The sequence below is a fragment of the Neltuma alba genome, unplaced genomic scaffold (genome assembly GCF_004799145.2).
Source record: "Neltuma alba isolate B1F8T4 unplaced genomic scaffold, ASM479914v2 tig00012763_pilon, whole genome shotgun sequence".
Lineage (NCBI taxonomy): Eukaryota > Viridiplantae > Streptophyta > Magnoliopsida > Fabales > Fabaceae > Neltuma > Neltuma alba.
Window position 1 is genome coordinate 636,193 of NW_021637174.1, and position 24,654 is coordinate 660,846.

The 24,654-nt window shown below is 32.8% G+C and overlaps 3 protein-coding genes and 1 pseudogene across 6 annotated transcripts; 3 read left to right on the plus strand and 1 right to left on the minus strand.

Annotated features, from left to right (window-relative positions):
* Positions 1-2,426: 2,426 nt before the first annotated feature.
* Positions 2,427-7,039, plus strand: LOC114730763 (LEAF RUST 10 DISEASE-RESISTANCE LOCUS RECEPTOR-LIKE PROTEIN KINASE-like 2.2). Of its 4 annotated transcripts, none has more exons than XM_028917869.1 (3): positions 2,427-2,437; positions 4,900-5,399; positions 5,652-7,039. In XM_028917869.1, the coding sequence occupies exons 2-3, from the start codon at positions 5,267-5,269 to the stop codon at positions 6,926-6,928; spliced, it is 1,410 nt and encodes a 469-aa protein (XP_028773702.1). In that variant the 5' UTR covers positions 2,427-2,437; positions 4,900-5,266; the 3' UTR covers positions 6,929-7,039. The 4 variants fall into 4 exon arrangements, with proteins under 4 accessions (XP_028773702.1, XP_028773703.1, XP_028773705.1 ...); XM_028917870.1 differs by lacking the exons at positions 2,427-2,437; positions 4,900-5,399 and adding exons at positions 2,981-3,031; positions 3,605-3,697; XM_028917872.1 differs by lacking the exons at positions 2,427-2,437; positions 4,900-5,399 and adding exons at positions 2,981-3,031; positions 3,631-3,697.
* Positions 7,040-9,689: 2,650 nt separating this feature from the next.
* Positions 9,690-11,200, plus strand: LOC114730764 (PR5-like receptor kinase). The gene is made up of 2 exons (XM_028917873.1): positions 9,690-9,729; positions 9,993-11,200. Exons 1-2 carry the CDS (start codon positions 9,690-9,692, stop codon positions 11,198-11,200), a joined length of 1,248 nt encoding a protein of 415 aa, XP_028773706.1.
* Positions 11,201-19,065: 7,865 nt separating this feature from the next.
* On the minus strand, positions 19,066-21,644 carry LOC114730706 (PR5-like receptor kinase; annotated as a pseudogene).
* Positions 21,645-22,725: 1,081 nt separating this feature from the next.
* On the plus strand, positions 22,726-23,345 carry LOC114730743 (uncharacterized). The gene is made up of 2 exons (XM_028917851.1): positions 22,726-22,731; positions 22,815-23,345. Exons 1-2 carry the CDS (start codon positions 22,726-22,728, stop codon positions 23,343-23,345), a joined length of 537 nt encoding a protein of 178 aa, XP_028773684.1.
* Positions 23,346-24,654: the final 1,309 nt, after the last annotated feature.

A 24,654-nucleotide genomic window follows, 5' to 3' on the forward strand; every position in this document is an offset into this window, starting at 1 on the left:
ATAAACCACTATGACTTATTTAAAATAACTGTCCAACACAACAAACTACTTATGATTTCTCATATTTAAAATTAGGGTGCAAAACCACATACAAAACTATAGCCACAAAATTGTGGCCGCAAAAACAGGTACAAAACTACAATCATAAAATCCATAGATTTTTATATCTAGACTGCTATTGACTTATTTAAAACAACTATCCGACATAACAAACCACCTATGATTTCTCATGTTTAAAACTACAGCTGTAAAACCAGATACAAAATTACAGTCATAAAATTGTGACTATAAAACCGCGTATAAAACTATAACCATAAAAGCCACAGATTTTTATGTCTTAACCACTATGACTTATTTAATACATGTGTCCAACACAACAAATCACACATGGTTTCCAAATTTAAAACTACTGTTGCAAAACCTGATGCAAAACTCCAGCCATGAAATTGTAGCTGCAAAATCCAGTACAAAATTACAATCATAAAATCCATAGATTTTTATATCTGAACTACTACTGATTTATTTAAAACAACTGTCCAACACAACAAGCCATTTATGGTTTCTCATATTTAAAACTACGGTTGTGAAACCAGGTACAACACTATGGCCACAAAATTGCTGCTAGAAAACCATGTACAAAACTACAACCATAAAATTCATAGATTTTTATATGTAAACCACTACTGATTTATTTAAAACAACTATCCAATACAACAAACTATTTATGGTTTCTCATATTTAAAACTATGGCTGAAAAACCAGGTACAACACTACGATGGCTATAAAACCAAAAAGAGTACTGTTCAATACCACACACATATATATAGATAGGTACTTCTTGTAAACTTGAAGCCATAAGCCAATATTTCATACTCTATAGTCACAATATCCTTCCAACCGTTTGCAGCATTATAGTACGTGAGAGAAGACATGAAGATGCTATAGAAGCAAGCTCATGTGATATACCTAATGGAAGGTTATCCATATCCTTCTCCTTCTCAGATTCCTTGTCCCATTGCATATATGGCCGCCTCAAGACCCACATGCGAAGAGCAAGCCGAATTCTTTTCAACATCTTGTTCTTATGGTGTCGATTTGAAGAATCAAGTTCATCTATAAGAGAAGATTGGCTGCGACCTCTATTTGAAGGATCATAAAAGTTCAGACATTTGGGATCGCAGCAGAAAACCATGAATGTCTTCTTCAACAAAGAGGGGGGTGTGGAAGGCATGACGATAGCCATGTTTGCTTTACAAGTTTGGCAAAGCTTGCTCAATTCTACATCTTTTGAGCTTGCCATGGTTGTAGTTGTAGTGATGATACTAGAGCACATATATAAATTGGATTAGTTTGAGAGATATGGGGAAGAAAGATCCCAAAATTTCCAAATATTAATAAAATTTCCATATAAATTAATTTCAGATTGGTATTGAGATACAATGTATTCTCAACACCAAAGTGAAATATATTTTATATGGAAATTTTATTAATATTCTGAAAAATTGGATCTCCTTCCTTAAATCTCTCAAACTAATTTAATTTCTGTATGTGCTCTAATATCATCACTATAACTTAAACCATGGCAAGCTCAAGATGTAGAATTGAGCAAGCTTTGCCAAACTTGTGAAGCAAACCTGGCTATCGTTATACCCTCCACATCTCCCCTCTTTGTTGAAGAAGACATTCATGGGTTTGTGTTGCGATCCCAAATGTTTGAACTTTTGTCATTCTTCAAACAGAGGTCGCAGCCAATCTATCTACTTTCTTTCTAAAATCTTGTAATACCCGTTTGAGTTAAAATCAGTCGGTTCGGAAAGTTAAAACGGGTCGGTGTGGGTTTAGTTGCTAATAAATTCGTTACTGATAACCATCCTTTATCATGTTTCGTTTCCCAATTCTTTAGTATATCTGTTCAAAATGACTCCCTTTTTGCATTGATTACCATGTCCTTTTCTTTTCACCTTACTAATAATCATCCTTTGTCATGTTCCGTTTCCCAAGTCTTCAATGTATCCATTCAAAAGGACTCCCCTTTTGCATTGATTACCGCATCTTTTCCTTTTCAATACAATTATGTTTCTGAATCAATATGATTAAATGGCTGCCTTAGAATAATCATGGAGCCTCTCCAATATGCAGCCGGTCTTCATTTGCTTCATCGCTCAATTGGAGCCGTCCCTGTTATGAGGTGAAGCAACTTTATTGTCTTGTATTATTCACCTGTGAATAGTAGTTGTCTTCTTCTGACGACTATTATGCTGCTCTTGGAGTTTCTAAATTCCCCACTAGCAAGGAAATTAAAACGGCTTATCAAATGTTAGCTCGCCAAGTATCAACCTTAACTTGGGAGGGGGGATTGGGATTCTTCATTTCACATGGCACTAGTACTACGCTCTAGAAAAGGTATATATCATATTCATTGGTACTGTGCTTAAAAGTGATTGGATCATTTATGGTAGAAATAATTACATTTTCTGACTGCATAATTGATTGATATTGTTGAATCATTTTCTTTTCTGGCAGAAAAAAAAAAAGAATCATTTTCTAACTTCATTTCTCTTTGCTCATTTTATCATTCCTTTCTTTGCGTTAAATCTAGAATGATTGTTAATCTTTGGCTGTTAATCTTTCTTAAATATAAATATAAAATTAATCCCTTGTACCTCAACATTCCTAATTTTGTTTGCAAATCTAATCCAATCTCTATTTATCTTGTGGTGTTTCAAGTTCTTCTCCTTTTTTGTTGTTGGTGAACAGGCAAAGCCCAGATTACAAACTACAAGTTGTTCTTCTCCCTTTAAAAGCTAGATATATAGAGATGTTTTTGTGGAAGAGACCTCCCCAAGTATGTGTCAATCCAAATCATTCACTGAACTCAAAGGTAGTGCAAGTATCGGGTTTTGTGGCTGCAGGGTTTTGTTGAAGTACCAATAGCTATTGAGATAACTTGAGAATTTCTCTTCAATTTGATGACTGAAGATGGAAGTGCAGACGTGAGAGTTGCGACGTGCTAACTCTGAATATATATGTGGTATGTAACCTGTTTGTTTTACCTTTTGATGATTTCGTGTGCGTAATATTTTCAAAAATTAATAAAAGTGAGGTGTTTTTACCTTTCAATTAAATATAATGTTATCAGTTACACAGTAACATAAAGAAGAAAAAAATCAAGGCTAAGTTACATACAAATGCAGCCCCGAATGTTATTATTCCGTCCAATTACCTATTCAATCATGCTAACAAATATTTTTCCTGTCATGATATTTTTTCTTATAAAACCTTTATTAATACAATATTACTTTGTACATTATAATATTATGCATTGATTGCATTTTTTCATACATTGAATTAAAAGTCATTTACCTTAACATACATTTATTCTTATGCCAAATTAATATATATATTTTTAATTTGTGCATGATATTTGGTCCTCATTAACAAGCAAAACTATTAAAATTATTAATATAATTAGAATTAGAATATAACATCTAACTGGATAAACCAATCCATGCATCGCATGGGGAGAAGTTTCTAGTTTTCTCTTATAGATGAACTTGATTCTTTAAATTGACACCATAAGAACAAGAGGTTGAAAAGAATTCAGCTTCCTTTTTGCATGTGGGTCTTGAGGCAGCCATATATGCACTGGGACAAGGATTCAGAGAAGGAGAAGGATATCGATAACCCTCCACTATAGGTATGTCAAATGGTTGAAATTACTACCTCTTTATATATAGTACTGGACAACACTCTATTTCTGGTTTTGTACTTGGTTTTGCAGTCATAACTTTAAATAAGAGAAACCAGGACAGTTGTTTTAAATAAGTCAGTAGTGGTTTAGATATAAAAAGTTGTGAATTTTATAGTTTTATTGGTTTCACAGCCATTGTCTTAAATATGAGAAACAATCGGTGGTTTGTTGGGTTAGATATTTATTTTAAATAAGTTAGTAGTGGTTTAGATATAAGAATTTGTGAATTTTATGGTTGGACTAGTTTTACAACCATAGTTTTAAATATGAGAAACCATGGGTGGTTTGCTGTGTTAGACAGTTATTTTAAATAAATCAATAGTAGTTTAGATGTAAGAATCTATGGATTTTATGGTTGTAGTTTCATATCTGGCTTTGCATTCGTAATTTTAAACATGAAAAGTCATGGGTGATTTGTTTTGTTTGGCAATTGCTTTGGCAAAATCAGTAGTGATTCAGATATAATAATTTGTGGATTTTATGATTTTAGTTTTGTACATGATTTTGCAGCCATAGTTCAGAACATGAAAAATCATGGGTGATTTGTTTGTTTGAAATTATTTTAATAAAGTTAATACTTATTTAAATATAGGAATTTGTGAATTTTATGATTGTAGTTTTTTTTTTAATCTAATTTTACAGCCGTAGTTTCAAAAACATGACAAATCATGCCTAATTTGCTACAATTGTTTTAACAAAGTCAATAGTAATTTAGATATAGGAATATTTGGATAAATTTAAACATTCTCTGACACTTTATTTATTTAGCCATGTATGGAACTTTTTCAGGTTTTGTAGTAGTTTTATATTTGGTTTTGTTGTCCCAGTTTTGAGCATAAAAAGTTATGACATTTTGTGTTGGTTCAACCAAGACGCGGTCTCACTTGAAAAATAGAACTGGAAAGTCATCATAAACAATATTTCAAATAAATTCTATATACAACTGAACCAGATAATAAAAGTATAAAAAATCATATAATCTTCTTCAAGATAACCATTATAAAAGTGTATCAAATGACATCATTATATATATATATATATATATGAAACAGTTGAGTTAGTTTCAAAAACCAGTTTCGTTGAATCCTTGGGGAAGAAAAAATTTTAAACACAAGTTTCGTCCGATGGAATCGAGGACTTGGTCAAAGATTTCACTTCAATGGTGGAGACATTCAGAAATCAGAATACGTCACTGTCAAGTAAACATAAGCAAAGCTCATTCAGAAGTGGGAACGCTTGGCAGAAAATAACACCCTCGTAGCTGCATCTAACTTTGCTTACATGTCATTCTCATATTGAGTTTTTCAGAAACGAAGATCATGAGGAAATTTCGTTCAAACGCGTTATGGGACACATTATGGGCAAAGTCAACTATTTGCTTGTTGACGATTCTAATCTCCCCCCTTCCTCGCGCTTTCATATTTCATAGGTCATACAACTCTTTTTCTATGGGCTTGCTCTTTTCGATCATTATTTCTCTTCACTCTGAAATCTATTCGAGTTTTGACAACAGAGATGAGTTTTGTGTTTTCTCCACCGTCTTTTCATAGTTCATACGATGGTTTTCAGACACAAGCCCAAACTTCGTTCGATAAATTCGATGACAACTTTAATTCTACGATGAAATGGGCAGTGGCTGGGTCTATTGGTATGAAACTATTGATCTTCATTCATGCCTGCTATTTGACTTTTTAATGCACTGTGCCGAACGTCTCTGTTATGTTTATTGTTAATTTCATTTCTTACTATCTGAGGCAGACAGTTATTGCTTCAAAGCTCAAACCTGATGGAAATTATAACAAAAAATGATCTTAGTTGAAATAATGATTCTTTTAGTTGCTTTGATCTTCTGTTTTACATGAGAAAATTTACAGGTATACTGTTCCATTTTGATTTTCAGTTTATCTGTTGGTGGTGATAATGGCCATTATAGCAGTAGTATACGCCATTGTTCAGTGCTTGAAGAAAGCAGGATCAGTGATTCCAGCTTACACCCAGATTCCAAATACAGATAATGACCATAAAGCTTCAAATTCACCTCCTTCAAACAACAAAGAAATTGCATTAGCAATGCCACCAGATTCACAAGTGGAGTTTGCAACTATGGAAAGATTCCTCGACAACATCAACCAAGAGAAACCCATCAGATTCTCACCTGAGGAACTTGAAGAAATCACAAAGAACTACACCACTGTTTTGGGGTCAGGTGCTTTTGGGGTGGTTTATGAAGGTGAATTGTCAAATGGACAGCAAGTTGCGGTGAAAGTTCTCAACAGTTTGGATCTTGGTACAGAAGAGCAATTCAGGGCAGAAGTTAGCACCATAGGAAGAACTTACCATATCAATTTAGTTACGCTCTATGGCTTTTGCTTCCACCGTGAAAAGAGAGCTCTTGTATATGAGTATGTGCAAAATGGGTCTCTCAACAATTTATTATTTGGCAGTCTGAACAGAGAAGTTGAGTTTGGGAAGCTTCATGAGATTGCCATTGGAACCGCAAAAGGAATTGCTTACTTACATGAAGAGTGTCAACATAGGATCATTCATTATGATATTAAACCAGAGAACATACTTCTTGGCTTGAACTTGGAACCAAAAGTAGCCGATTTTGGTCTTGCAAAACTTTGCAGCAGAGAAAGCAGCCATGTCAATATGACACACTTCAGAGGAACAAGAGGATATGCTGCACCAGAATTGTGGAAGTGTTCTCCTGTGAATTACAAGTGTGATGTTTATAGTTTTGGTATTATTCTCTTTGAGATTGTGGGGAGGAGAAGGCATTTTGATAGTGGCTGCAGTGAATCACAGCAATGGCTTCCGAAATGGACATGGGATATGTTTGAGAACAATGAATTACCAGTGATGCTTTCACTGTGTGGAATTGAAGAGAGAGACCGGGAAAAAGCAAAGAGAATGTTAATGGTGGCCCTTTGGTGTGTTCAATATTTGCCTACTGATAGACCTCTTATGAGTAACGTGGTAAAGATGTTAGAGGGTGACATAGAAGTCCGTCCACCACCATTTCCCTTTCAGAATTTGGTGTCTTGTTTGCCACCACTGACTTCGCAGGGAACCAATGAAGGCTTAGATGCTTCTACTTCATGGGTGACAGAATCTTCTGAACAATCTAATTCTAAACCAGCCAACAAGATATTCCATATAGAAAAATCTGCATAGATGTATGTCACATTGTGTAAAATTGAAAATTCTTTTACTTTTGTCATTTAGTATGACTCTGCTTTGTAAATTTTGCATAAGATGAAGCCAAATTCTTGTTTGCTATGCTTCTTCATATCTGTTACTCTCCTAAGCAACCCCTTTTACAGTGTTGACTCGCAGGATATTTCTTTGATTGAAGAATCATTTTTTGCGCTCCAGAGAGGTACAATTTTATTTTACCATATTAGGTCGGTAATCTTGAAAAGAAGAATCAAGTTCTTTTTTTTTATTTTGTTATAGGAATTATAGGCTTCGAGTTGAGGTCGAATCTAATAACTTCCCGAAATTTTGGTGTTAATGCCCTGTTTGCTTGGTGAAAACCGGTAATACAGCCCCCCAATAATCTTTCAGTATCACATAATAACTTTCTGAAGCAAAATTTTGTACTACACATATTAATAATCTATTCAATGTGTGATATAAAATCCATACCAAGTGGCACTATTAATCTTATTTTATGAAATCCTCGCAATACACGTTCCGATTTATTTAGTTTTATTTAAAACATCTAATGACAGACTCCAAAAGTCCCCCCCCCCCGGGACTGCAACTTTTATTAGTATCGAAGTCACCATAAAGTTATCCAACTAATGTCAGCCGAATGTGCCGCGTCCACTGGAGAAATAAGAGGACCCACATGCCTAAGATGTTATGCAGTTGACTGGTTAGCAACTATGGTGAATGTTGAAAACTATGAGCAACAAGCTGAACACTGAAGTTTTGCTTGAATCATCCTCTTACATATGGTTTCTGGAATTACCCTTATAAGCGACCCGCTTCTTAGTCTCTTCAGAGATTTACACTTATAAGTGGCATGGAACTTTCAGGATGTGCAGATAAAAGAAGCAGAACTTTCCATGGATAAACAAATAAAATGTTACATCTAAGAACAGAATAGATCTAACATTGTTTCTAATCATAGAAAATAAGATATTCCGAAACATATACACTGAATATGGATGCTCCCATCTAAACAGAAGATATTTCGTGTTAATCTTGGCTGGTGGCTATTTGAATGTCACACTTACTCATGATACAGAAGAGCCAAAACCAATACTAGTATCAGTCTGTGTTGTCTGAAACAAGTTACCTGCCATCCATCAAGTACTGAATGGGATTCACAGGTTCTGGGATTTCCACTGAACTCTTAACATTTTCATCACAATGCTCGTCATAGGCCTCAATTCAGTTCTATGCTAAACACACCAATGAGCTATCTGAACAATTCTTTTTGCTATCAGATTTTATCCGAATACATCTTGAAAACTTCTTTTTATTAATACCCATTTCGTTCCATAACGTTAAATTTTGCTAATTTATTCATCATAGATATAAAGCTAGGATCTCTTCACAATGACATACAAATTATTGCACTATAAATGACCCTGTGAACCTAATAATCCTGGATTGGGAAACCCGGTCTGGCTTGACAAAGCCCAGTCTAACCCAAAGAGGGAAAAAGCCCAAAAAGGAACTAGACAGGATTGGGTCCAACCTTATGTCCGGATTGGGCCGAGTAGATAGCCCAGGCTGACCTGAGGGTGTTAATTTTTCTTTTAAACAGGTCCATAAAATAAACCAACAGAGGTTGGGTTTAGCGGGCTAGTCCATTACAATGTGACGAACTAAGGTTTGAATTCCCACTGAAAGAGGTGTCTACATTTAGTACCCGACAGTATCTCGAATAGGATTGCCTCCAATAAGAGCATACCCATGCTTTAGCCAAAAAAAAAAAAGGTCCATAAACTAGAGCGAAGGTTCAAACTATTAACCTGGGAAAAAGTCGGTGTCAACGCAATGTAATACGTCTTATATTTGTCCTAGGTTCAAACTAATAACCTGGGTTCTTCTGAGTGACGCTCGGATAAATAGTGATTAGAGTACAGGGAGTGGAGAGTAAAGATGATTGAAGACCAAGGTTGTTGTTTGGAAAAGGAAATGAGGAAGCTGCCAATCGCCTTGTAGCCTACTGGCGACTGGCGTGAAGGCTCCCTTATAAGTTATGATCCCACTTATAACCTCAAGCTGTACTTATCCCTCTAGTTAAAAGAGAAAAGAAATGAAGAAACTACTTGGGGACTAAGGCTGAAGCAGATGAGTTTAAAAATGCAAAGATGGAATGCCATAAACTGATACAGATGGTGTTACGGACAATTGTATTTTGGTAGAGGTAAATTAGCCTGCATTGACATGTTTGTTGTAAGTGTCACGAAATATTCTGAACAATCTAATTTTAAGCCACCGTTATTTATAATGTGCATCCTACATTGCTTTTAGGGGATACAATAATGACATAAATAAATAAAAAATGACATCATAAGGTTTACATCAGAGTACATCCTGCATTTTCATGTAGTTTAAAATTAATAGTTTTTAGATACACACACACACTACAAGTGCGGGAAATAACATAAGAAGTTTCTTCAAAATTTCACCCGAACGCGTCATGGGGCACATGAGTATCAAAATCAACAGAAGCCAAGTGTCACTACTTTTCTCATACATAATTAATCGTTATAAACTGTTCCATCTCTCTTGCCTTTATTACACGTCATAGTTCACACACCTCTATTGCCATTTACTTGCTCTTCTCTCCACCATTATTTCTTCAATCTCCCATCAGTTCAAGCTTTGAGCACAGAAGATTATCTTTCTTTTGTCTCAAATGTCTTCTTCCAAATCATACAATACACATGCCAAAATGATGCACGGTGGCCAAATGAATTCCAATATGAAATGGGCTCTAACTGAGTGTCTTGGTATGAAGCTCTTAATAGTCTTCATTCGTATATGGTTACTTTTTGTGTTTTCTTCCCTAGAATTCCCAGTTTTTTGTGCTTCAGCTCTTTTCCTACGTTCTGAGGCATAAGTTTATTGCTTCAAGGAGTTCAAATCCTCAGCAGTGTTAGAGATAATAACAAAAAATGATCTTAGCTTTCAGAACTTAAGTTGCTTTGTTGTGATCTGTCTTTCTTGGTGAACAAGAAAATTTACTGATATCCTGTTCCGTTCTGATTTTCAGTTGTAGGGACGGTGATGATAATTGCTATTATAACAATAGCATACTCAATTCTTCAGTGCTTGAAGAAAGTAGGAACAATGATGTCAGCTTATACCCAGATTCCAACGGTAGATAAGGACAATAAAGCCTTAATCTCAGATACTTCAGACAATAGAGAAATGGCATTAGCAATACCTCCAAATTCGGAAGTAAAGTTTGCAACTATGGAAAGGTTCCTCAACTGCATCAACAAAGAAAAACCCATCAGGTTCTCACCTGAGGAACTTGAAAGAATCACAAAGAACTACACCACTATTTTGGGGTTTGGAGCTTATGGGCTGGTTTACAAAGGTGAATTGTCAAGTGAAGAGAAAGTTGCAGTAAAAGTTCTGAACAGCTTGGATCTTGGGACAGAGGAGCAATTTAAGGCAGAAGTTAGCACTATTGGAAGAACTTATCACATTAATCTAGTCAGGCTATATGGCTTCTGCTTCACACATAACAGGAGAGCTCTTGTATATGAGTATGTACCAAATGGTTCTCTCAACAATTTATTATTTAGTAATCTCAACAAAAAAGTTGAGTTGGGGAAGCTTCTTGAGATTGCAATAGGAATAGCGAAAGGGATTGCTTACTTACATGAAGAGTGTCAACATAGAATCATTCATTATGATATTAAACCAGAGAATATACTTCTTGGCCTGAAATTTGAACCAAAAGTGGCAGATTTTGGTCTTGCAAAACTTTGCACCGGAGAAAGAAGCCATGTGAATATGTCAGACTTCAGAGGAACAAGAGGGTATGCTGCACCAGAATTGTGGAAGCTTTGTCCTGTGAATCATAAGTGTGATGTTTATAGCTTTGGTATTGTTCTCTTCGAAATTGTGGGGAGGAGAAGGCATTTTGATAGTGGCTGCAGTGAATCACAGCAATGGCTTCCGAAATGGACATGGGATATGTTTGAGAACAATGAATTACCAGTGATGCTTTCACTGTGTGGGATTGAAGAAGAGAAAGACACGGAAAAAGCTCAGAGAATGTTAATGGCGGCCCTTTGGTGTGTTCAATATTTGCCTACTGATAGACCTCTTATGAGTAATGTGGTGAAGATGCTGGAGGGTGATATAGAAATCCCTCCCCCACCATTTCCCTTTCAGAATTTGGTGTCCTCTAAACCATATCTGACTCTGCAGGGAACCAATGAAGATTCAGATGCTTCTTCTTCATAGGTGGTAGATCAATCTTCTGAACAATCTAATTCTAAAGTCTAGAGCACAACATATATACTCCGTGTAGAAAAATCTACTAAGATGTACGTCTTTTTGTATTAGTTTAGTGAGAATGTCTCCCTTTAGCAGCCCTCTTACATCTTTGACTTGTTGCAAGATGTTGCTTTGACTTTAGAATGATTTTTAGAGCTCCAAAGTGGTACAATTTTACCATATTATTAGCCAAGAAGTATACTTAAAAGCAAGAATCAAGTCTCTTGGACTGGACTACAAACCTGTAACACAATCCTTAATAACTCCACTGATGCAAAGAGGTTCGAGCTAACTCATTGTTGTTAAAGATGGGGTTTTTGCATGCACGCATGAACTGGATAAACTTAATAGGACCGATGAAATGAATATTCATATCAGTAGTGTACTCCGGTGACAGTATAATCTAAGTTCCCTGGGTAGTAAGGGTAAAACATAAACCTCTTAACTATGTTATTATGTATATAGGAATTAGAATTCGAATGTCCAACCACTTGTTTAGCTAACGAAAGCAATTATAACTCTCATCAACATAGGTTGCCGTTTGATTCTCTAATTTTTTTCTGAATATGTTAAACTTTTTTAGCTGATCATAATAAATTATTAAATGATAATGTTTTGGAAACTAATCTTAAAAATTAGTGATTTACTGCCCTGAAAGTCAAAAGGATATTGTTAATGCTGTTACATAGGAAACCACTAGCGCTATTATTTTAACATTTTATTTAGAAAAGCAATTTGAATTCAAGCAGAGCAAATATTCCTAGTGGTGGAGCCACGCGAGGAGAGCATATGCCACCTTCACCTGTGGAAAATTACAAATTAAGATATAATGCTTTGATCTTATTTATGTATAAGTTAATTCTAATATGTTTTCTACAGACCTAACAAATTTTAACTTTTACTAACTCTTCTTTAAAATTACTAATTTTATTTTTATTTAATAAACATTATACCTCTTGAGAATAAAATCAATACAATAATAAATGAAAAGTGTAATTGTACATTCAAATGAAATGTTTTTCTCTATGACCAAAAATTTCTTCTCCAGGACTAGCGGATTAAGTTTTAAGATTTTGCATCCCTTCCTCTTAATATTTCAAATTTTAAATTAAACTGACCTAAGTCTTGACCCGCATCTAAAGTTTAAACTTTCTAAATGTAAAGTCTAATAAACTTGAGCTCAAAATTTTGAATTCATTATACCCAAATATTTAATACTACCTTCAATTTTTAATATAAGAGTTAATTTAATATTCAATTTAGTCATAAATATAAGATCTAATCTATTTTATCTCTCATATTTATCTTTTTTTTTTTAAAGTAGTATTTGTACTAGTTGCACATGTTAAAATTTTTATCAAATGGGAGCTCTAGCTAATATATATGATTAGCAAAAGTATTCTAAGGAAGACAATACTTAATTATTATAAATAACTAACTTAATAAACTTTTTAATTGACTTAAATTAACCAACTAATTCTTATATTAAGGACCAGAGGTAATATATTGTTATAAAAACATTATTATTTGCTTATTTTATACATTAATAATCAAATCCTTTTTTGAAGGGAAAAAAGAATTAACCTAATCAACCTCGGCGGTGGAGTGTGGAAAACGGAAGAGAGAGAGAGAGAGAGAGAGAGAGAGAGAGAGAGAGAGTTTTGTGTTGTGCTTGGATTGGAAAGAGTGGATTTGAAAAAAGTCAAACAAACTATCTTTGTGGTAACTGGTAAGAAGAAAGAGACGCCAATTGCTAACCAACCAAGACACCAAAGTCTCTTGCCCTTTCAAATTGAAGGCCACGTGAGCGGTTAGGCCCACCACCTTCTTCAACAAAACATACAAATAATCGAGTTATATAAATTAAAAAATTGATTAAATAAAAAATTAGTTCCTCACCATATAGTGATACAATATTTAAATTTTTGCTAAGAGAGGTAACCACATTTAGCAAAAAAATTGATTAAATTTATACAAGTGCAGTTTACTTTTCAAAAATCCCTTATATATAAAATCGGAGTATAAACAATCAATATATAAGACTAATAAATAATTAATAAGAAAGAAATAAAAAATATATAATTTAGATAATTGAAAAAAATCTTATATAGAAAATCGGAGTATAGAAAAATTAACTATATGTGGTGTTTTTGGGCCTGTCTGGAATTGCATGGCTGCATTCATATCACATGGAAGGAACCCCACCGGCACTAGCCACTCGCGGATTTTGCATTGGGACCCATTATATAAATGTCTTTTTCCCTTCTTAAATAATTGTATTCTTTGTGATTCCTTTCATATAAATTTATTATTTTTGTTAACTTTTTGTTAATATTCTTTACTTTCTAACTATCTTTGATATCTTTAACAAGTAGCTGAAAATTTTAATTATTTTGAATAGAAAATGGAAATCTTTTGTAAGAAAAAACTGCTATTGAATTAACAACAATATTCATCAAAGCCTTATGGAAATGAAAAACCCATTTAGAATGACATATAAACAGTTTTTTAATCATAATTTATAAAATACAGAATAAATATATGAAAAGAGTTTTATATTAGTTTAAATACTTACATGAAATATGATTACGAGTGATTTCAAAAACTAAACAAGACTAGAGTATAATAATTTTGTGGATATACAGACTTCAAGAACTTATGATGGTTTCATGGAGACAAATATTCAATTATTGCTGCTTTATATGTCTTGTTTGAATTGGCCATTCATCTTCTTCAAGAATTCTTTTGATAACCAAGAAAAAGTTGAATGCCTGGATACACGTGAACTCTGAAAAAATAGCAGCTTTTACTGCTAGGGAATTTGTGGAAAATTGGCTTTGCAATCAAATGGAAAATGAATGGATGAATCATTGTTTGGTGACTCATTAAAAAAGATGTAATTATTCAATAGCATTGAGAATGAGTTAAATAATTGTTCAACGATTTTATTAGAACATGAAGAGGATAATTATAAGTTATGTGATCATCATTTTCGTTGTGGAAATTGGTTCCTCTACCATCCACAAGATCCAGTGCTTGTCCACTTTATACATGGAAAATCACACGCACGAGTCTCGTTTTGGTATTAATTAATATTTTTGTAATAATTAATCACATAGTTAAAATGTTAAAGTATTAATATTTTAGTATTTCAAATGTTATTCATATTCATATAAGTCTCTTTTCATAATTCGATAATTGCATATTTATAATCTGGATCTTTGAACATTGGACAAGAACGTACTTATGAATATGAGCAGCATTTTAAATATTAAAATATTACTATTTTAACAAAATAATATTAAAAGTGTTAATATTAATTTAAAGGTTAATATAATCTTTGGTCTTTTAAGTTTGCTCTTATTTTATTTCAAATTATAGATTTTAGTTTCTCAATAGGCAAAATAATCTAAATTTTTTATTGGATTATAAAAATCAATATTATAAATTAAAAAAAAAACGGGAGTGATCAAAACTTATAATTTGAAACTTGAAAAACTAAAAGTAATAATGAAAACAAACTTTAGAGACAAAAGTTTATATTAACTTTTAATTTAATAACATATTATTGATATTAACGTCGATACGGACAATCAAACGGGTGAAATGGGGAGGATCGACATTAGTCAAAAGGGCTCAAATATATCTTTTTACAAACTGCATCACATTTTCTTGGAACCTTTTGGTAATAATTTAAAGTGAGGAGACTTATTATTAACTTTTGTATTTCATGCGTATTTGTAATTTCCCCCCTTCTTTAAACCAAAATAAACTTTGACTTCGACTGGCAATGAGTCTAGCTCAAATAAATAATTAAACTTACATTTTATTGTTACTTTTCAGCGTCCAGTCATATTTAGTTTACAAAATTTCAATTTTTTGGTGGGTAAAATTTTTTCTACAAAATGTAAACATAAAATACATAATAATATAAATGAATTAATAAAATTTATTATTGGATTCAAGTCAGTCTGATCTATCCATCAAATTTTCTTGTCGTCACGCGCAGTAACACGAGTCTGTTTTTTATTTTAAAAAAATTTCGATTATTTATATATTAGTAGAGACAAAACTTATCTCATATACATATTTCATATTTTATAAATTATGATTGAAAATTTATTTTTAAAAGTTTCAATCACTGTTCCAAATAAGCTCTAAGATACTACCTCCGTTCTTAATTATAAAACATTTTTACACAAAACATTTTTTTTCCAGAAAAATACTCGTGCTTACAAAAACTGCCTTGTGGTGGGTTTAGTTAGGGGACTGCTTTTATACTATAGTAGTACTAATTTACTCTTCCTATAATGTCTGGTTTTTCCCTTAATTGAGGATCTGATTGATATATAATCCCCTGATTGGTTTGAAGTTTGAACTAACAAACCAGCGTGCAGTATGGGTTGAGTACCGTGATTAGGGTTCAGTTTATTAGATTTTATGAATTAACTATATATATATGTAAGAATTATTCTTTGCCCCGGCCAAAAAGAAAAAAGGAATTATTCTTTGCGTCAAAGTAGCATGAATTGTTTGATACCACTTATGTATTTAGCTTATGTGTTCTTCATTTAAGTGTCCTCTAACTATCGGAGTCTAGATATATAGGATTTGTACAGTGAACTAGTTTGAGATTTAATTAATTATAAGTATAAGCTTCCAATTTATTTTATCTTTTATATTTATCCATTTTGCTCCCAAATAATTTCTATGATGATTGCACATATTAAGGAGTTTTCATAAAAGGATAATTTCAAGGGATAATTAATCTCTGGGTCCTTATAATTTTATTTGATTTTTAATCAGGTCCCTATAAAACTTTTTCTTTTTATCAGATCTTTTTACTTTCACTTGTTTTTTATTAGGCCCCTCCATTTTTTCCCTTATCAAGTCCTTATAGTTTTATTTATTTTTTAACTAGGTCCTTTGTAGTTTTTAAAAAATTATTTATTAACTTTATTCTGTAAAATTAATTTCATTTTTAAATTAATGATTATATAATTGGAGAAAATAATTAATATAATCATTAAGTAATTAATAATTAATCAGAATAATCAATTATACTTAACTATAAATTATTTATAATTTTAGAAAATTTTATTATTATAATTTGAATTTTATAATTATAAACATTAGAATTGAAAAATAAATAATATATATGTTTAACTAAAAATTTTAAAAAATATTAACATAAGATTATTATAATAATTTATCATTATAGAATATTATTATTTATAGAATAAAGAATAAAAACTATAAGGACCTATTTAAAAATAAGGGAAAACAATAAGGACATGATAAAAAAGAAAAAAATTATGAGGACCTCATTAAAAACAAATGAAATTATAAGAACATGATAAAAAGAAAAAAAATTATAAGGACTTGATTAAAAATCGGTTGAAATTATAAGGACTTGTATATTAATTATCCCTAATTTCAATGCACATTATTGATAGGATATTTTAGAAAAAAACAATATTAATTTATTATAAATAATTAATCTAACTAATTTTTTTAATACATGCAAATTAGTTATCTAGCTCTTATATTAAAGATATGAGATAGTAGCTTATATTTTTGTAAAGTAATTGAAAATAAAATCAAGCAATGATACGAAACCGAAATTATCCAATCATGACGTGACCCATTAAGAGAGCAAAAATAAAAGAGGCTAGGTTCATCATCTAAAGAGTGTTTATATGTATAAATGAGTGATTAATGCTAATTCACAAGATAATTCTATCAATATTCGCCATGCAGTGTTTTTTCCTGTTTTCATCAGCGCACAATAATATGCGTATAAAACAAGGCAAAGCCTGTTTTTGGTGCGTATAAGATATCAATTTATTGCATTATTAAAAGAAAAAAAAATCTAAAAAGAAATAAAAAAAGGCAGCTAGCTCACTCAACTTGATTTTGTCAAAAAGTTTAGTGTGGGACAAAAATAACGTTATACCCATCACACTAAACTTTTTAGGTATAATTGTGAGAGAATTTCTCATCACACCGTGTGACATGAGCACGTACACAAACGCAAATGTGGAATTTAATCCTTAAAAAGAATTAAATTATATATATAATCCTTTAAAAAGAATTTAATCCTTCAAAAGGGATGTTATTATTGGCGCGCATATATATCAAGGGACAAAAACCCAGTCCATAGTCTGGTTTGAGTGTCAAACACGTTATGAGTTGAATCGGTATTAAACTAGTAAAAACTGGGTTTAGATAATTATATTGTTATTAGTTTTATTTTTTATATTTAATTCTTAATATCTTAGTTACTATATATTTGAATAAATTTTAATGATAATTTTGGTATCAATCATTGTTAATTTTAGTTATTAATGAATGGTAAAGATAAAAATTTTAAATATTGTTGTATTTTGTCATTGTTACAATCAAACTACAGTTATATTTCTTTGTATTTTATTATTAATTATTCTTAATATTACTGTACTTTATTATTTTTAATCAAATTATATTATTTTAATAATATCAGTTTAATCTATTCTAATCCGATCAATCAACCCTTAAACTATTATTTCTAACTAATTTAGTGTCCAGTTGGATTTTTTCCCCCTTTATATATAATGATATATTGACTCCCGTTTGGGTGAACCTTGAAAATTTTCAACGCCAGCAAAAGCCAGCCTCCACCATGAAAAGCAGAGGCTTGGTGGGACCCACTGTTGACCACAATGCCCAGTCTGGTAGTTCACTATGGTTATTTACTTATTTATATAGAGCGTGCGCGTGTGCGTGTATCTTTTTTCTTTTTTGGTTACAGTGTGCGGATATATTGGTCCTACTCCTACGGAAGCAGAACCATGGCAAGGTATTCGGCTGGGCCATATCAATTATTGAAGGGGCTCCCATGTAAATATCCTTCGGGCGCGGAAAACATTTGGGCTTTGTAGGCCCACAATATCGGTTTTTCTCTTTGTTTTTGCCAGAAAGGTTTTTCTCATAAATGATTGTCAATAGGAACATTTTTTTTTTGGGAAAAAACACATTGTTTGCAGCATTATTAGCATCTTAAGTAGTTGCAGAATTTCACGATTTATAAAAGAGTCTTTTTTTTTTCGGGATGAAAAAACAGTCATAGTTGATATCCTTGTACTTATTAGACTACTTTTGAATCTTGTGATTTATTTAAATTAATAATTACAAAAAAGTGTTGTGCAATAATAAAAACATACAACTTGTTGCATTATTATTATATTTTCACATATACATATTTCTTCATCTTCTCAAATAATGACAGTATGAAGAGGGAAAAATCAGACACACTCTTTGTTTCATTGTGTCCCAAATTCATTGATAAATTATTTGTTAGCCGAGAATCGTCAAAACAACAAAGATAAAAAATTTAAAATGAAATATCACACAGCAGAAACAATACATCCAATGTAATCAAAGTCACTAGATATGGGTCAATGAGATAATGAACTCTAAACCAAGGGAAGATGCAATCTAAAGGAAAAATGTTTTTTTGTTCTTTTAATAATTTAGACTTGGAACTATTTGGATCTCAAACACAAGAGCAGCGGAAAGATTCGGTTCCCTCAAGAGAAGATGAGCGATCTTCTTCCATACTACTACCTTTGGTCCTAATTATAAGAGCCAATTGACTAATTTGAGAAGATTAAAGAAGTAAGTTGAGTTAGTTATTTGTCCTAAATAGGTGTTGTCTTTCTTAAAATATCCTTGCTAATCAAGTGTATTGACTAGAACTATCATTATTATAAGCGTTACTTTGGAAAAAAATGTATAAATATGAGAGACAAAGTGGATTGGGGTTTTATATTTAGGACAAAAATAAAAGTCAAATAGGGTCTTATATTAAGGACCGGAGGTAGTATTATCCATTAGTGCTGCTTCAGTTATTCCACGATTTTCTCCCATCAAGTGTTGAAATGGGTTTGAAGGGCGTTCTGGAATATCCATGGAGCCTTCCAACATGTTCACCACATCACTCATTTTGGGCCTCCTTTCTGGTCTATACTGAACACACCACAGAGCTATATTTACCATTCTTTCTGCTATCTCTCTGTGTATATCTCCAATATCACAATCTGTTATCAGCTGTTGTAGATTCTCACCGTCAAACATTTTCCAAACCCTCAATGGAAACCATTGTTGACTTCTGATGGGAAGCTCTCATCAAGGTTTCTTTCCTTGCTATGATTTCAAATAACAATATTCCAAAGCTGCAGACATCAACCTTATGAGTTGCCCTAATAGGCACCACAAGTTCTGGTGCCATATAACCATATGTCCCTCTGTGTCCTGTCATAGTAACATAAGATTTTTCCCTGTCACAGAGCTTGGCTAAACCAAAATCAGCAACTTTAGGACACAGTTTATCGTCCAAAAGTATGTTTTCTGGTTTGATGTCGTAGTGGATGACCCTCTCTTGGCATTCTTCATGCAAGTAAGCAATCCCTTTGGCTATCCCAACTGCGATCTCATGAAGCTTGTCAAATGCTAAGGTCTTATCTTCACTAAACAGATATTTGTAAAGAGAGCCATTGCTCACGTATTATAAACTAGAGCTGCCATATTATTTTCAATGCAGAATCCAATGAGGCGAACTAGATTTAAATGACGAACTTTTCCGATTGTGCCCACTTCTGCCTTGAATTGCTCCTCCATTCTCTCGTTGGAAATGCCATTTAGAACTTTCACTGCCCCCACAACAGATCCATCATCACTAAATGTTCCTTTATAAACTGATCCAAAACCTCCTGACCCCAACCTGGTGGAGTAGTTATTTGTTGCAAGCTTTAGGTAATCTGAGGTGAGCCTCATTGGGCTCTCTCTTTGCAAATTTCTCAGAAATTCTTCCATAGTTAATGTCAGAAACTCTTGACGCCTATTGGCCTTATCCAATTCTATTCGATGTTTTAACACTATCATGATTGATCGCCAAACGAGGAGGGCTACAAAAGGAAAACACAAATGATAATCAGTCAAAATTCTTGCAACAAAACTTCAAAAACTGAAGCCAAATTGCTTCGTGGCTTAACCTTGTTTGGTTTTAGCCTTTTTAATTTAATCATTTTCATAGAACTTCCATCATTATTTTAACCTTTAAAACACTTTACGTAGATCTTACCCAAGCAGAGCGCAGGAATGGATAATATTAACTTCCACTCCCCAGGAAGGAGTACATTCAAAGCGATTTCCACTGGTATAAAGGTAAAAGGGGTAAATGCAATAGGTCGAAATGATTCAGTCAGAATTCTTGTAATCCAAACTTTTCTCTTAATTTAATAATTTTCATTAAACACCGCATTTTGAGTGAGGGGTCTCTCGACTTTATTATCCCTCTATTTTCTTCCACTTTTTATCTCAACCATAAGATTGCAATTTGAACAATCCAAATTTTATATTTTATAAATTATGAATAAAATATTATTTTTTAAAAAATAAATAGAATTAAATTACTAAATTTTAGCCATAATAATTTAAAAAATAATAAAAAATATTTTATATAATATGAAACCTGAACTGTTCAAATTATAATTTTAATAGTTGAGATAAGAAGTTGATAGAAATGGAGGGGTAGGGAAGTGGAGAGACCTTTTCCCCAATATTTCACATCCTTGCTATATTCTATTTTGAAAGAGTATATTTTAGAATAAAATTAATTTTATTGCCATCAATCGTTTTTTTTTACCAGACCATCAATCGTTTTAAATAAATACCTTTAAAAGTAAAAAATAAAAAAGACATTATTGGACCTGCAAAGTGCAAACTCGAAAATTTCTTTGTTTTTTTTTGCCCCAAAAAACCCACGGAATAATCATCATCAAGAAAAATATATAGAAGTCTCAAATAATCAAAATGTTTTGTTTTGAATATATACCCACAACTTCCATCAACACACCATTAAAATATGAGGAGAACTGACAGCAATAATTGAAACAGTAAAAAAACTAAATCTTACTTATTATCCCGATGCGAGTATGGAGGTGCAGCCGCCTCCATAAATCTAAGACGGTTGAGCGGAGGCTTATCTGCGGTGGCGGATTTCTCATTCAGATTATTGTGCCCCTAATTTGAAAATGGAGCAGCAATAGTAAAAATCCAGATGAATCGGACCTTACGCATAAGCAGGGCTCAGAAGAGAAATAAAACGACTGTGCTTTACGGTTTCGAAGCTAACGTTAATGGTGATTATGATGAGAGAACCTGAGACTTTTCTGTGGCAGCGAAGGAAAGTTGGAGAAGATGTGATTTGCGGTTTATGAAACTCAAAACCCAACCACAAGCAAATAGTGTGAAGGACCTGCAAAGGAAGCCAAGATGATAAGTGTCTACTTAGCAGAAGTAGGTCCTTTGAAACTGGCGATATATATATATATATATGTATAAATGTATGAATTTTCTGGGAAAAGGAGTGGATTGTTTCTGAGCTAAACGTTAATGGTTATGGGAGAAGAACCTGATGAGACTGAGACTTTTCTGTGGCAATGAAGGAAACTCGGAGAAGAAGATTGATTTGTGATTTGTGTAGAGGACCTGCAAAGGAAGCGAAGATGAGTCTTATATGAATATATCCTGAAACATTACGAGAAGACATAACATTGTTTAATTTACTAAAATTGAAATTTTTCATAATTTATATTTCGATCTCGTCAAAAGTTTCAGCTCAATACACAACAAGATCAAGGTGTCACCCACCATGTCATTATACAAAACATCTCTACATTTGAAGGCCGCGTTGGACCCACTGTCCGCGGTGATCAAGGGAAGTGGATCGAATCATTTCTGAATTATATTAATTTGTTAAGAAAGACTTCAGATCAAGTTGCTTATTTTATTATAAAGAATGAACTATTTGTGGTCCCCCCCCCCCGTGTGGTATTTTGCATAGTTGCATTCGTATCCCCATGGAGGAAACCCCAGATTGTGCGTCAATTGTGATCAAATTATGAATGTCCTTTTTCCCTTACAATAATTGTGTCATGTACAATAATGTTTTTAATTTATTAATAGGTTGACGGTTAAAAATACCTATGAAAATATACCAAAAGTTCACCCAATACCATGAACTTTTTTTGAATTCAAATCTACCCATCAAAGTTTACAAAAGAGGTCTAACCACAGCACGGAACCTTCGCAGATGAGATGGATGAATATCTGGAAGCTCAGAATACCTCAATGGTGCAAAACGTTCGCATGGCTGCTGTTGCATGACAAACTGATTAACAACCAAATGAAATTCAAACGACATATTCAACCAAACAGGACGTGCGAGAGATGCAAGCGGCACATGGAAGACAGCCTTCACGCCCTTCGAGATTGCAAGGCCGTCAAAAGTGTATGGGATACACTCATTGCTCCTTCCTTCAAACCCATTTTCTTCTCCAGCACCCTCGCGGATTGGCTCCATCTGAATCTGACACGAAGAGTCTGTATCAGCCCATGCTACTGGAAAGGGCTGTTTCTCACCATTTGCTGGCTTTTGTGGCGAGATCGAAATGAGTGTATACATAACAACTCTTCTCCTACTGCTCATAGTGCCCACGCTAGAGTAGTCGCTATCTTAAACAGCATGAACGCTGCCTAGAACAAGCTCATCGGAACCACTCTCCAACTAGGCCTGAGAAATGAGATCGATCATTTACTACCTGATGTGGAGTTTGACGCGTTGGCTGAAGTGGATGGGGCATTTGCATATTCCAGCAACAATGCTGCTTGTGGTGGAATTATTAAGGACCGAAAGGATACCATACTGGAAGGTTTTCAGATGGGACTGGAAGCAGGCGATGCACTTACTATTGAACTATGGGCGTGCTTGATGGGTCTCAAGAGACTTTGGGATCTAGGCCACAGGAGCGTGCTGTTACGTAGCGACTCTCAAGAAGCCTTACGTTTGATCCAAGGAGATCCTCCGGAGCTGCATGAAGACGTTAACCTGATTAAGGAAGTGCAGGCGATGATCAGACGTGCTTGGAGAGTGGAACTTCGATACATAGCTCGAGACGATAACTTGATAGCCGATGCTCTTGCTAAAAATTCTCTTCAGGGAGGAATTGGCCTTCAGCTACTGCACCCCGACACGGTGATACGACTCATGCACATGGACACGGGAGACTAGGTTTCTTTTCTAGTTTCTATTCTATTTTCTTTTGTTTCCTGAATATAAAAAAAAAAAGTTTAAAAAGAGGTCAATAATACTAGTTCCGTTAACATCTGTTTTTTTAGCGATGGGACCCATGATTTTTTAATAAAATTACTAAAATACCTTCAATTAAAACAAAAAAAAAAGTTAAGAGTAAAAAATACTTATGAACTTTTACTGAAAGTTCACCAAATACCATATAATTTTTATTGAAAGTATAAAAATATCTCAATGTCAAAAGGCTATTGCATTATATTGTGTTAGAGATTATTAATTATAATAAATTTTTATAATTAAAATAACTCATGTAAAAAAATTTAAGCTTAAATTGAATTGCTCTTTAAATATAAGCTATTTATATTCCCAATCTTTTCTTTTAATAGACATTATAGGTATCTTTTAAAAATAAGTTGTTTGTACCAACAATACATGGAGTTATGTTTATCCTCCAGTCTATGATATCAAATTTAACAATTAATCTGAATTCTTTTTTACATTTATTATATTTAATTCTTTGAGAGAATTTAAAGCCACTATTGATAATGGAACCCACTATTTTTAATAAAAGTACCAAAATATCCCTAGTAAAAAAAAAGAAATCACTATTTCCTTTTAACCTGCTGATGGTCTTTTTGGCTCATCTCCTTTTTAAGGAAAAAAAACCTACCCTCTTATAAGATGGATTCATATTCTTTATTTAAATTAACCTTTAGAGCACCCTCCTTTAATTTTTTGTTTCTGGAGTTAAGTAATTTTTTTAAAATTGAATTAAAAATATGAAAATATCAAATGAATACTAATCAAAGGATTAAAAAGTAAATATTTATTTTGTTAACTTTATTTAACAATTTTCTAGAATTAAACCACTCTGGGATGAGCAATAATGATGTTAAAATATAAAATATGATAAGTTAGAAAAAAATATTTAACGATTATGTATAACATTTATCCTATTAAAATATTTTGAGCCATAACAATTAATATAATAACTATAAAAATCGGCCAATTTTTATAAAAAAAAGAAAAAATTGTTGATCAAGAAAAAAATTTATTAAGAAACATTAATAATCTTTTTTAATTATAAAGATGCGGAAATAAAAATTTATTATAATTATTAATCTCTAACACACTCTAATGCAATAACCCTTCAAGATTTGGATATTTCTGTACTTTTATTAAAAATTATATGGTGTTTAGTGAACTTTTGGTACAAGTTCATGAGTATTTTTTACCTTTAACTTTTTTTCATTGGGGGTATTTTGGTATTTTCATTAAAAAATTGTGG